General features: G+C 42.2%; 1 protein-coding gene across 1 annotated transcript in view; it reads right to left on the reverse strand.

Annotated features, from left to right (window-relative positions):
- Positions 1–14,561, reverse strand: part of LOC142108185 (G-protein coupled receptor 54-like) — an 85,480-nt gene that overhangs the window by 30,517 nt on the left and 40,402 nt on the right. Inside the window, exon 2 of the mRNA XM_075191809.1 lies at positions 10,433–10,557. Within this exon, the coding sequence (XP_075047910.1) occupies positions 10,433–10,557 (125 nt within the window). The remainder of the gene's footprint in view (positions 1–10,432; positions 10,558–14,561) is intronic.

Here is a 14,561-nt window from a genome sequence, read left to right on the forward strand (position 1 = left end):
AATATATGGGACTCTCATTGTTTAGAGTAGGACCATCCTATTAGCAAAAGCGCCTTGGCGTAGCGGATGGCTTAAACATACATTTGCAAATGTGTGCAACAAAATACTTTTGCATTTTTATCTACAGTAGAAATGGCAGATCTGTTGCTGGCTATAGCAGTGTGCTGGGGGCAAAAATGTTGCGTGTATGTTCCTTGTAGGATAACCCCACCCTTTCAAGCACCTGTTATGGCCTATAAATTGATTTGAGCAGCTTCCACTTTTGTATTTGTCTGAGACGCATGTTGGTGTCAATAGCTGAGAGGGGGTACTGGCACTGAATTGCTGTTTGGAGGCTTCTGGGGTACCTCTTTGGTAAGTTGGCTCTCAATTTAAAAACACATATGTATGGCCCAAATATATGGGACTCTCATTGTTTAGAGTAGGACCATCCTATTAGCAAAAGCGCCTTGGCGTAGCGGATGGCTTAAACATACATTTGCAAATGTGTGCAACAAAGACTTTTGCATTTTTATCTACAGTAGAAATGGCAGATCTGTTGCTGGCTATAGCAGTGTGCTGGGGGAAAAAATGTTGTGTGTATGTTCCAATTATTTGATTATCAACTGTGTGTTATGTTTATGCGGGAGTAGTTTCCCTTTAAGGATTTGAAGTGTCACTAGTTACATTTGATCTTCGTTCCATTCATTATTTATTAAAACTACTTGATGGAATATACTATGTATTTATTTTCCATTAATTATACCAACATAACACTAATTATTACATGTAATTAATAAAGTAGGCAAGATGCATTTCAGATCAAGTGCTCCACTACCAAGAAGCTTTTCAGATCACTGCTCTTTTTCTAATGACGTGGGTGTAGTTTATCATCAATTTATAATAATAGTACTTTAATTATTGTAGTGAATGGATTCACATTTTCAGACTAAAAGACAAATGTCAGGCTTTTCAGTGAGAAGGACACATTTATATTTTTCAAGGAGACTGAAAGATCCTAGTGATGTCAGGTAGTAAACTTGTACTTATCTCAGACTGCAGCTAAAATAATCAGTGACCTGATTGGAGTTTCTTATGAAGGTGAAAAATAAAGCAAAAAGTGAGTAGGTTTTCTCCTGGACAAAACCATGTTACAATGCAAGGGATGGATGTTAGTTTATTATTTTACACATAAGTTAAATACTGGCTGTTTTTTCATGTAGCACAATAATATTTCATAGCTTTATTTGTACACTGAAATTTAAAGTTGAACTACGATATGCTCTGCCCCAACTATAGATCTGTCCCCACATTTTAAATGTACCCCCTCCAATGCCACATGGTTTTGCCATAGTTACTAATTTTTTGCTTTCCTTTCCTTAATGAATCAGGCCCCTGGTGAGCACAAATTATCTTCACTTTGTATTCTGGTTTGGTTCGTGTATTGTTGCACTCATGGCACCAAACATATTAAGCTAATTTGTGAATAGCAAAAATGCAGACCTGTGCTGCTTCTTTATTTTTTCAAATGCGCCTTCTTGTCTACCAAGTACATTTTAAGGTACATGTCCACTTGGAATTGCTCCAGAAAATCAATTCTGCACCTAGTTTTTGCAGTTCTACCTCAAAATGCATATACTAGAAAGAGTGAAAATAGTCAAATGTCACTGCATAGTCCAGCCCGCTAACACTTTGAGATCACCTCTTTAATTAATGTCAACTTTTCCATTCCTCTCCTCAATCATGAGTATAATGAGATATCAGTAGGGGTGTGCACCAGCCACTTTTGGGGTTTTAGGTTCTGATTAGCTTGAGGTTTTGGGTTCTGATTTGTTTTGCCAAAACACCCCACGAAAGGTTTTGGTTCTGATTTTGGGTTTTGGGTTCTGATTTTTTTTTAAAAAAGCATAAAAAGTGCTAAAATCCATATTTTTATTTTTTTTTCACTCCTACACTATTATTAACCACAATAATATTCATTTCCACTAATTTCCAGTCTATTCTGAACACCTCACAATATTGTTTTTAGTCCAAAAGGTTGCACCGAGGTAGCTGGATGTCTAAGCTAAGCGACACAAGTGGGCGGCACAAACACGTGGCCCATCTAGGAGTGGCACTGCAGTGGCAGACAGGATGGCAGTTTGCAAGAGTTTGCTAGAGGTGCAAGATGGAATTGTCCTTGGGCCCTCCCACCCACCCTGATGTTGTTGAAATAGGACATTCGCACTTTAAAAAACCAATCAGGAACAGTGAACGTAGTTTAATCTCTGGTACTAATATTTCTGGACTGCAGGAACAGTGAACGTAGTTTAATCTCTGGTACTAATATTTCTGGACTGCAGGAACAGTGAACGTAGTTTAATCTCTGGTACTAATATTTCTGGACTGCAGGACTATCTCTGATCGAGATCGTGGGGGAAATTGACAAGGAGGGTGTTGCTGGTGTGGATACAACAGGACTAAGGGATTTAGGTGTCCCTGGACTGGTGACGGTCCTAGCCACAGGTTCTGAACTAAACACTAAATTATGAAGGTTCTTCAGGTGACGTATAAGGGAGTATGTCCCTAGATGGCCAAGATCCTTACCCCTGCTTATTTGAGCTTTACATAAGCTACATATGGCCATACATTTGTTGTCCGGATTGGGATAGAAATAACTCCAGACCGAAGAGGTGCATTTTTTGGTCTTCTGCCCAGGCATGACGATGGGCTTTTTCATCTCATGGACAACAACTGTTTCCCCCCCTGGTGCCTCATTTAAGATAACCACATCAGCATCCTCCTCGTCAAGTTCCTCCTCAGCACCAGCTACATCAATATCCTCCTCCCGGTGTACAACATTCACACCTTCATTAGCCAAATCTGTAACTGGACTGTGGGTGATCCTTCCAGCATATGCAGAGGGCGTGCTGCAAATGGTGGAAGGAGCCACCTTTTCCTGTACAGTGATGGGAAGGTCAGGCTTCGCAACCACCAACACCCTTGGACTCGCCTTGGGGATTTGTGATGCCATCTCTTTAGAAGGCAGAGTTGTTTGCTGTGTTGTTGATGACAGCTTAAGTCTCTTAAATTTTTTAGAGGGGGGGGGGAGGAGGAGGGCTTAGATCCTTGGGTGAAGCTGAACCACTAGTCATGAACACGGGCCAGGGCCTAAGCCGTTCCTTGTCACTCCGTGTGGTAAATGGCATTCAATTTTCTTTTTTTGCTAATTTTAGTGAACTTTGGCTTTTTGGATTTTACATGCCCTCTACTAGGAGATTGGGCATCGCCATTGGCAGACGACATTGATGGCATTTCATCGTCTATGTCATGGCTAGTGGCAGCAGCTTCAGCATTAGGAGGTAGTGGTTCTTGATCTTTCCCTACTTTATCCTCCAAATTTTTGTACTCCATTATAGTTTATTCTCTGGTACGAATATTTCTGGACTGCAGGAACAGTGAACGTAGTTTAATCTCTGGTACTAATATTTCTGAACTGCAGGAACAGTGAACGTAGTAAAATATTGCAGTACTAATATTTCTGGACTGCAAGAACAGTGAACGTAGGTAAATATTGCAGTACTAATATTTCTGGACTGCAAGAACAGTGAACGTAGGTAAATATTGCAGTACTAATATTTCTGGACTGCAAGAATATATTGCACTAGAATTTTTTTTATACTTTTTAAATAATTTTTTTATATTTTTGTATATTTTTTTTATTTTTTTATGATTTTTTAAAACTTTTAAAATAACTATGGACTTAGCAGAACAAAGCACAGGACACAGCACCACTGGACTCAGCAGGACAGAGCACAGGACAAAAGCACCACTGGACTCAGCAGAACAGAGCACTGGCCAAAGCACCACTGGACTCAGCAGGACAGAGCACAGGACAAAAGCACCACTGGACTGATCAGCAGGACAGAGCACAGGACAAACTAACAACTGGATTAAGCAGGACAGAGTCACAGGCCACAGGAGCACCACTAAACTACAACCTCCCTCTTCCCTGATCTGAGCCCGAATGAAGATGGAGGCCGCAAGCGGCGAATTTATGCAATCCGAGTCTCGCGAGATCCGACGCAAGACTTGGACGTCATAGCCTGGGTTTGATTTTTTTGGGCCGCCGGAAATACCCGAACAGTGCTCGGATCCCATCGGATCCGCACTGTTCGGGTGGGCTCGGATTAACGCAATCCAGTAGACACTGCCATCTTGGCGTGCCATAATATGCACTTACCTATAAAACTAGGTGCCTTTTAAACAAAAGTATGTGTGATCTCACAAAACTGCATTTGTGCTGCGGGTTTATACTGTAGACAATATGCTTATCACATGTGCTAAGTTAAATTATTATTGGATTTAGAAAAAAGAGACTTCCCATTGTTTTTGTGATCGTTTCAAAACTTGCTCTTATGTCCCTTGCCTTTGATATCAACTTATGAAAAACCCTTTGGTTTAAATGGGGACTACTGTGAAATCTAAATAAGTTTACTTTAGTGATTTACTGCATACATTGAAATATAAAAGAATGCTTTTATCTGGAGAACATGCATTCTGTGAAGTCTCTATGCCATAAATACTTAAGCTGGGTACAAACTAGAGATGAGCGCACTCTGATTTCGTGAATCCGAGCCCACCCGAACGTTGCCGATCCGAGACAGATCCGGGTATTGGCGCCAAATGAAAACCTGAAACCGAGGCTCGGAGTCATAATCCCGCTGTCGGATCTCGCGATACTGGGGTCCTATAAATTCCCCGCTAGTCGCCGCCATCTTCACTCGGGCATTGATCAGGGTAGAGGGAGGGTGTGTTAGGTGGTCCTCTGTCCTGGTAGATCTCGTGCTGTGCTGTTTAGTTCTGTTCTGTGCTGTGCTGTGCTGTGTTCTGCAGTATCAGTCCAGTGGTGCTGTGTGCTGTGCTCTGTCAATTTTGAGTTCAGTGGTGCTGCTGGGTCCTGTGCTGTGTCCTGTTCAGTCCAGTGGTGCTGTGTCCTGTGCTCTGTCCTTCTAAGGGCATAGTTATTTCCCCATTATTCCCCATTTTCAAAAAAATAAAAAAAAAGTTAAAAAAAAAAATACAAAAAAAATGTAATTACAACAAAATTTGCAAAACCAATCCTGCAGTATAAGCCCCTTGGTACTGCAATATTACCAAGTTCACACATTCTGCAGTATCTTGTGCTACATATAATGGAGACCAAAAATTTGGAGTATAAAGTAGGGAAAGATCAAGACCCACTTCCTCCTAATGCTGGAGCTGCTACCACTAGTCATGACATAGACGATGAAATGCCATCAACGTCGTCTTCCAAGCCCGATGCCCAATCTCCTAGTACAGGGCATGTAAAATCCAAAAAGCTCAAGTTAAGTAAAAGTAGCAAAAAGAGAAACTTAAAATCATCTGCGGAGAAACGTAAAGTTGCCAATATGCCATTTACGACACGGAGTGGCAAGGAACGGCTTAGGCCCTGGCCCGTGTTCATGACTAGTGGTTCAGCTTCACACAAGGATCTTAGCCCTCCTCCTCCTCCCCCCCCTAAAAAAATTGAAGAGAGTTATGCTGTCAGCAACAAAACAGCAAATAACTTTGCCTTCTAAAGAGAAATTATCACAAATCCCCAAGGCGAGTCCAAGGGTGTTGGTGGTTGTCAAGCCTGACCTTCCCATCACTGTACGGGAAGAGGTGGCTATTGATGTAGCTGGCGCTGTGGAGGAACTTGATGATGAGGATGGTGATGTGGTTACTGTAAATGAGGCACCAGGGGGGGAAACAGCTGATGTCCATGGGATGAAAAAGCCCATCGTCATGCCTTGTCAGAAGACCAAAAAATGCACCTCTTCGGTCTGGAGTTATTTTTATCCAAATCCGGACAACCAATGTATGGCCATATGTAGCTTATGTAAAGCTCAAATAAGCAATGGTAAGGATCTTGCCCACCTAGGGACATCCTCCCTTATACGTCACCTGAATAACCTTCATAGTTCAGTGGTTAGTTCAGGAACTGGGGCTAGGACCGTCATCGGTACAGGGACACCTAAATCCCGTGGTCCAGTTGGATACACACCAGCAACACCCTCCTCGTCAACTTCCTCCACGATCTCCATCAGATTGAGTCCTGCAGCCCAAGTCAGCAGCCAGACTGAGTCCTCTCCAATACGGGATTCATCCGAGGAATCCTGCAGCGGTACGCCTACTACTGCCACTGCTGCTGTTGCTGCTGTTAGTCGGTCATCTTCCCAGAGGGGAAGTCGTAAGACGGCTAAGTCTTTCACAAAACAATTGACCGTCCAACAGTCGTTTGCCATGACCACAAAATATGATAGTAGTCACCCTATTGCAAAGCGTATAACTGCGGCTGTAACTGCAATGTTGGTGTTAGACGTGTGCGCGGTGTCCGCCATCAGTGGAGTGGGATTTAGAGGGTTGATGGAGGTATTGTGTCCCCGGTACCAAATCCCGTCGAGATTCCACTTCACTAGGCAGGCGATACCAAAAATGTACAGAGAAGTACGATCAAGTGTCCTCAGTGCTCTAAAAAATGCGGTTGTACCCACTGTCCACTTAACCACGGACATGTGGACAAGTGGTTCTGGGCAAACGAAGGACTATATGACTGTGACAGCCCACTGGGTAGATACATCCCCTTCCGCAGCAACAGCTGCATCAGTAGCAGCATCTACGAAATGGCTGCTCGTGCAAAGGCAGGCAACATTGTGTATTACAGGCTTTAATAAGAGGCACAGCGCTGACAACATATTAGAGAAACTGAGGGAAATTATCTCCCAGCGGCTTACCCCACTTAGACTCTCATGGGGATTTGTGGTGTCAGACAATGCCAGTAACATTGTGCGGGCATTAAATATGGGCAATTTCCAGCACGTCCCATGTTTTGCCCACACCATTAATTTGGTGGTGCAGCATTACCTCAAGAGTGACAGGGGTGTGCAGGAGATGCTTGCGGTGGCGCGCAAAATTGCTGGACACTTTCGGCATTCAGCCAGTGCCTACCGCAGACTAGAGGCACATCAAAAAAAGCATGAACCTGCCCTGCCATCACCTCAAACAAGAGGTTGTGACGCGCTGGAACTCCACCCTCTATATGCTGCAGAGGATGGAGGAGCAGCAAAAGGCCATTCAGGCCTACACAGCCACCTACGACATAGGCAAAGAAGTGGGGATGCGCCTGAGTCAAGCGCAGTGGAGACTGATTTCCGTGTTGTGCAAGAATCTCCAGCCGTTTGAACTTGCCACACGAGAAGTCAGTTCCGACACTGCCAGCTTGAGTCAGGTCATTCCCCTGATCAGGCTGTTGCAGAAGCAGCTGGAGAAAGTGAGGGAGGAGCTGGTAAACCATTGCGATTACACCAAGCATGTAGCTCTTGTGGATGTAGCCCTTCGTACGCTTTGCCAGGATTCGAGGGTGGTCACTCTTTTAAAGTCAGAGGAATACATTCTGGCCACCGTGCGCGATCCTCAGTTTAAAGCGTATGTTGTGTCTCTGTTTCCGGCGGACACAAGTCTACAGCGGTGCAAAGACCTTCTGGTCAGGAGATTGTCCTCTGAAGAGGACCGTGACATGCCAACAGCTCCACCCTCATTTTCTTCCACATCTATGGCTGCGAGGAAAAAGCTCAGTTTTCCTAAAAGAGCCGCTGGCGGGGATGCTGATAACATCTGGTCCGGACTGAAGGACCTGCCAACCATTGCAGACATGTCTACTGTCGCTGCATTGGATGCTGTCACAATTGAAAAAATGGTGGAGGATTATTTTGCTGACACCATCCAAATAGACATGTCAGACAGTTCATATTGTTACTGGCAGGAAAAAAAGGCAGTTTGGAAGCCCCTGTTTAGTTTGTACAGGGAGAGATGAATTGTTTTTTTGGTGTGGGGGCCCAAACAAACCAATCATTTCAGCCACAGTTGTTTGGTAGGCCCTGTCGCTGAAATGATTGGTTTGTTAAAGTGTGCATGTCCTATTTCAACAACATAAGGGTGGGTGGGAGGGCCCAAGGACAATTCCATCTTGCAACTCTTTTTTTGGCATTATGTGACCATTCAACAGTCGTTTGCCATGTTCAAAAAGTAAAACAAAATGTCAACAAATTCAAAAAATTAAACCAAAAGTAAAATGCCCTGTCATAATTTAAAACAAGAGGTATTGACGTGCTAGAACTACTTGGAAGTTGGAGGAGGTATTGTGGCCCCGGTACCAAATTTAGTACCGGGGCCACTCCACTATGCAGTCCAGATAGAGGTGTATCAGATATTAAACAACGTTGACTGTTGCTGCAAAATTTTTAAATAATATTGTGGGGAACACTACACTATGCAGTCCATAAACTTTTTTTTTGGAATTCAGACCCGTGGAGTGTTTTTTAATTATATTGTAGGGACCACTCCTCTACGCAGTCCAGATACAATTTTTGGTGTAATTAAGACCAGTTAATGGCTTTCTTATTATATTGTGGGGACCACTCCTCTACGCAGTCCAGATACAATTTTTGGTGTAATTAAGACCAGTTGATGGTTTTCTTATTATATTGTGGTGACCACTCCTCTACGCAGTCCAGGTACAATTTTTGGTGTAATTAAGACCAGTTGATGCCGGTTTTCTTATTATATTGTGGGGACCACTCCTCTACGCAGTCCAGATACAATTTTTGGTGTAATTAAGACCAGTTGATGGTTTTCTTATTATATTGTGGGGACCACTCCTCTACGCAGTCCAGGTACAATTTTTGGTGGGATTCAGACCATTTTGAGGGTTTTTAAATTATATTGTAGTGACCACTCCTCTACGCAGTCCAGGTACAATTTTTGGTGTAATTAAGACCAGTTGATGCCGGTTTTCTTATTATATTGTGGGGACCATTCCTCTACGCAGTCCAGATACAATTTTTGGTGTAATTAAGACCAGTTGATGGTTATCTTATTATATTGTGGTGACCACTCTTCTACGCAGTCCAGGTACAATTTTTGGTGTAATTAAGACCAGTTGATGCCGGTTTTCTTATTATATTGTGGTGACCACTCCTCTACGCAGTCCAGGTAAAATTTTTGGTGGGATTCAGACCATTTGAGGGTTTTTAAATTATATTGTGGTGACCACTCCTCTACGCAGTCCAGGTACAATTTTTGGTGTAATTAAGACCAGTTGATGCCGGTTTTCTTATTATATTGTGGGGACCACTCCTCTACGCAGTCCAGATACAATTTTTGGTGTAATTAAGACCAGTTGATGCCGGTTTTCTTATTATATTGTGGGGACCACTCCTCTACGCAGTCCAGGTACAATTTTTGGTGTAATTAAGACCAGTTGATGGTTTTCTTATTATATTGTGGGGACCATTCCTCTACGCAGTCCAGGTACAATTTTTGGTATAATTAAGACCAGTTGATGGTTTTCTTATTATATTGTGGGGACCATTCCTCTACGCAGTCCAGGTACAATTTTTGGTATAATTAAGACCAGTTGATGGTTTTCTTATTATATTGTGGGGACCACTCCACATTACGCATTCCAGAAAGATACCTCGTTGCAACGTTTTGGACTAATAACAATATTGTTAGGTGTTCAGAATACACTGTAAATTAGTGGAAATGATTGTTATTGAATGTTATTGAGGTTAATAATAGCGTAGGAGTGAAAATAAGCCCAAAAACTTGATTTTTGAACTTTTTATGCTTTTTTCAAAAAAAATCCTAATCCAAAACCTTAAATCCGAACCAAAACCTTTCGGCAGGTGTTTTGCGAAACAAATCCGAATCCAAAACACGAGACACCAAAAGTTGCCGGTGCACATCCCTAGTACAAACTACAGGTTTTTCAACCGATTATCTGGCCAATCACACGATAAATGACCGTTCAACCCGATATCACATTACTTTGAACGATTATCATTCCAAAGCACATGGAATCATTTAATTTGGTTTTATAAACGGACTAAAAATATCATTCAGGGATGGAACAATGTTGTTCCAATTATGTGTGTGTATGCTCTCATGACCAGATGTCTGTAGAGTTTAAAGAGTCACAATCTTTTTTAGCTGATGGTTATGACAGATGAAGAGCACAGATCTGAAGGTAAATCTTGTAAATCATGTATAGTGTGTACACATGAATCCACATGCTGATCAGGACTTTCAGTCATTGGTAAAATCGTTAGTGATATGGCATTGAGAGAAATGTTCTGTAGTGTGTATCCAGCCTTAGACTGTTACACTTGAAGGGTTCACTGTTGGATATAACAATGGGGCATGTTTCAGTACAAATATATTCTAATGTTCTTCTGGAATCCCCAATAACACCATCAAAGTAGGAAAAAGGTCACTTATGTGTAGTGAAAAGCCAGCATAAGTGGATTCAGGACTGGTGGAAAACTGCCTTCTGGAACTAACTCAAAGATAAACTTATCAAATTGATGTATTATCCATTTACATTAGAGCTTATAGGAAACCTACATACCTGCTGTAGATAGTTCACTCCTCTGCACATGACATCTCCAAACACCCAGCTGGGCAGTGGATAAAGTGTAGCAGTAAAGGGCACACAGCATACTAGGAAGGTGATGTCTGTCACGGCAAGGTTGGCTGTTAAGAAAACATGACAAATATATTAGAATTTCTCCATCCTACTTGAAGTGCAAATAGTCTGGGTTTCACAAACTGGTGCAAAAGAAAATAAATGTGTTAATCAGCAAAATGTTATTGATGAAGAAGTAAAAACAACATACAATATTTTGTTATATGGAAATAGAAAATAATACAAACTATCATTGTAGTGATTTTTTGGTCATCTAGGATACACCAAGGCAAACTAGACCCTGACAGAATGTTTTGTACATCTCAATATTTTACAATCAATTTATTTACATTCCATTAAGCATTATCAGAGCACATCTGGGAATGTAGAAGTTCCTCTCCCTAGGAATTAGAGATGTTCACTGACCCCCGTGAAGTGGTTTTGGTTTTGGATCTGGAATAGCTTTGTGTTTTGGTTTTGGTTTTGGCAAAACCACCCTCGTGTGTTTTGGTTTAGTTTTGGATCTGTATTTTTTTAGAAAAATTGCTAAAATATGCTAAAATCACATAATTTTGCTTTTATTATTAACCTCAATAACACTAATTCAAGTCATTTGCAGTCAATTTTGACCACTTCACAGGTCACAATATTATTTTCATACACTTTCGGACAAATACTGCAGCGACCTGGCTGGATGCTAAGTGACAGAGCAATGACTCAAACACACGGCAGTTCCTAGCACATCTAGGATACATTGGCACAAAGCAGTGGCAGAAAAGAAAAGTTGTGCAAGATGGAATTGTCCTTGGGCCCTCCCACCCACTGTTATGTTGGTTCTTAAAAAGGACATGCACACTTTAACAAACCAAGCACTTCAGCCACAAAAGTGCCACTCCTTGTGGCTGAAATGCTTGGTTTGTTTGGGCCCCAACAAAACAAGGTAACAATGGCCTTAAGGCACCTAGTGTAACAGTGCTGTTAATTAACTCTACTGTGGCAAGATGTTGTCATCATCCTCAGACTCAACATCTTCATTAGTGCCCTCGTCGGCTAAACAAATATCCCCCTCATCCTGTTCGAATTCCAAAGTGGCATCCTCAATTGGTGTATCACCGGGTACACTTGGGCTGTTCAGGCACATATCAGCATAAATGCTGAAAGGGGCCTTCTTTATGGGTACACTATCAGAATGGTCACAATTACACATAGCACTTGTGGATGAACTCTTCTCAGGGATTGGTGTCATTTCTGAATTTGAGCATACATTTTCCTCTAATGCCTTATGTCAAAGTCAGCATATTGAATAAAGTCATTTCAATTAAAATCGAGCGAACTTGGTTGTCTTTGTTTGAAAAGATGTGTACGGTACGCTACGGCGTGAAAGGGCACGCTACGGCGTGGAAGGGCGTACGCAACTGCAACACGTGGCAACAACAGTATTTAGTCTTTTACATACATTCGCACAAACACGCACACTTGTAAAATAGTACACATTAATGGTAGTTGCAACACAGTCATTTATGTCGAAATATAGTAGTATTTATGTTATATATTATAAGTTATATGCACATTAGTGAAATATATGGAACAGGTTGAAGGAATCCTATCATATGTGGTATCATAATAAACCTCTTAACACTTCAACACAGTAGGAACACATTTGACAAATAAACCTAAGATGACACCCAGTATAAGGAGAAGGAGCTTACCTACACTAGCAACCATTTCCTGTACCCACTTCCCCAGACCAGAGAACCATTTCACAGGGTTCAACCATGAGAACCAACCTGCCACCTTTTCCCCGACCTCATATAACGAAGAATTATGGTTCTTTCGAAATTCCCATTTCAGTTGCAAAATTTCATCCATCTTCCGGTCTATAACCTCTTTAGGGTCATCCGTATTATTGGTGATGTACGTGCAACATTTGACACCGAACTGGGTGGCCAGTGTCACACAGTACCCACCAGTAATAGAGGTGAGATAATTTAGTACCAGTCTATGTTGTACCAACTCCTCCTTGTAAGCTTGTAGCTCCCTTCCAGTATACCTGAAAATGTCATCATACATCTCGGTGATATTATCTATTAATTTAGCTAGGTCTTGGATATATTTAAAGTTTAATGTTCCCCAAGCGGTCCTGGTGAGATCTAGGGCTACCATAACTTGGAAACGAGCAGTTTCACTAATCAATTTTGTAGCTATGGGTTCCTCACCAGTAATCATATTTCTCTTGCCACGGTGTTCATACTGTGTGTACGTATGGTGGTGATGTAGTCTTGTAAATACCAACCATTTCTTTATGAGTAATAGTCATGATTTCAGGAACCAGTTTAGCTAAGAAACACAAGCCCTTGGAACTCGGAGTCACCCAGGAATAAGCTTTCCTTCCACAAACAAAATACACATCATCAGGGAGAACATAAGGAACAGTATGCCCATTAATTATATCACACAGAGTTTGATAAAACTACCCATGCCCAGTGTCTTCATTTGCTCTAGACACGTGTCGGCATGGATGACATTCTTACAATTATCTATAGAGACTTTTCCAATGGCTACTTTCTTATGTTTGGTTATACGCCCTAGTTTGTGACTTCCATCAACATTCCTGCCTATTGGTGACCTTGTGAGTCTCCCTCTAAAATGAGTGTGGCGAGCCATTGTCTGATCTGATGGGTCAGCTTCCCAATTCTCTAGACGTTTTGCATGAGAGATATTTAGACACAGCAAAGATCTGTCTATGGAGTATTGTCGAAGCGTCAGACTAGGGGACCTAGTGTTATTGTACCTCCCGTCTATGGGCCTCCCACCCCTCAATTCGAGTACCTCGGATATGTTTAGAGGTAATGGCACTAGTCCTATATTATGCTGCCTTTGCGGCACATGAGAGCACACCCAACACTCGGTTTGGTTTAGCACCTTACCCACCAGGGAGTGATAATCCTCCAAAGGATGCCTGCCTATATTCAGAGTACTGGGGGACTGGCATCGTTGGATGCATCTCTCTTCAACTAGGGAGTCGCAAAATTAGCAGATACAATACTCATCAGACAATAGCCCCTCACACTGCCTCCAAGTTCCTGAGCTAGCAGACCTTTTCATAACCCCCAGACCAAGCTTGATAATGGGCTGCTCTGAGTATTCTAATAACTTTTCCTCTGCCTCCATTTCATCCGTATCACTGCCAGAACTCTCCTCCGTCCTCCATCCTCCTTCACAAAAATAGAATGTCCTAGAAAAAGTAAAAACAAGAAAAATCCTGGAACAAAAGAAAAACAAAAACTGCCACTCCATCGCTGGAAAGATAGTTCTGGGGCAACGTCTCTGGTTCAGGTGTCTCGACTGCAGGCTTTAGGTCTCCCGGAACAGACTCACAAGTGACAGATCTATGTCGTCGGTCTCAGTTTTATCTTGCACTTTCTCCGGATTATGGACTCTCCTGCAGTGGGTGGAATGGACCCAAGTGTCTCTCTCTGCAACCTTCAGTAATGTAGTACTGGTCAGCAGCACTTGGTACGGGCCTTCCCAAAGGTCTGTTAAACAACCTGAACGTAAGAAATTGCGGATCATAACATAGTCTCCAGGTTCAACATCATGACAGTTCGTTTCTGGCATACCAGATGACAGCATTTTTAGTTTTTGTTGTTGTTGTTTTAGCTGTCTACTCATTCTTATAAGATATTGTACAGTCACTTCATTATTACACTTCTAGTCGTCTTGTGGACTCACGATCAAATGAGGTTGTCGTCCGAACAGTATCTCAAAGGGGGACAGATTAAGAGGTCTAGGAGTGGTCCGAATGCTATGGAGGACCAAGGGCAAAGCCTCAGGCCATGCCAACCCAGTTTCAGTAATTACCTTACCAAGCTTGTTCTTTATAGTACCATTTACTCTCTCCACCTTACCACTGGCTTGTGGTCGGTAAGGGGTGTGGAGTCTGCTACCGATTCCCATGAGTTTACACATATTTTGGAAGATATCACCAGTAAAGTGGGTACCCCTATCACTTTCAATGATTCTAGGGATACCGAACCTACATACAAAGTCTTGTACAATTTTCTTTGCAGTG

The sequence above is a fragment of the Mixophyes fleayi genome, chromosome 1, assembly GCF_038048845.1.
Source record: "Mixophyes fleayi isolate aMixFle1 chromosome 1, aMixFle1.hap1, whole genome shotgun sequence".
Lineage (NCBI taxonomy): Eukaryota > Metazoa > Chordata > Amphibia > Anura > Limnodynastidae > Mixophyes > Mixophyes fleayi.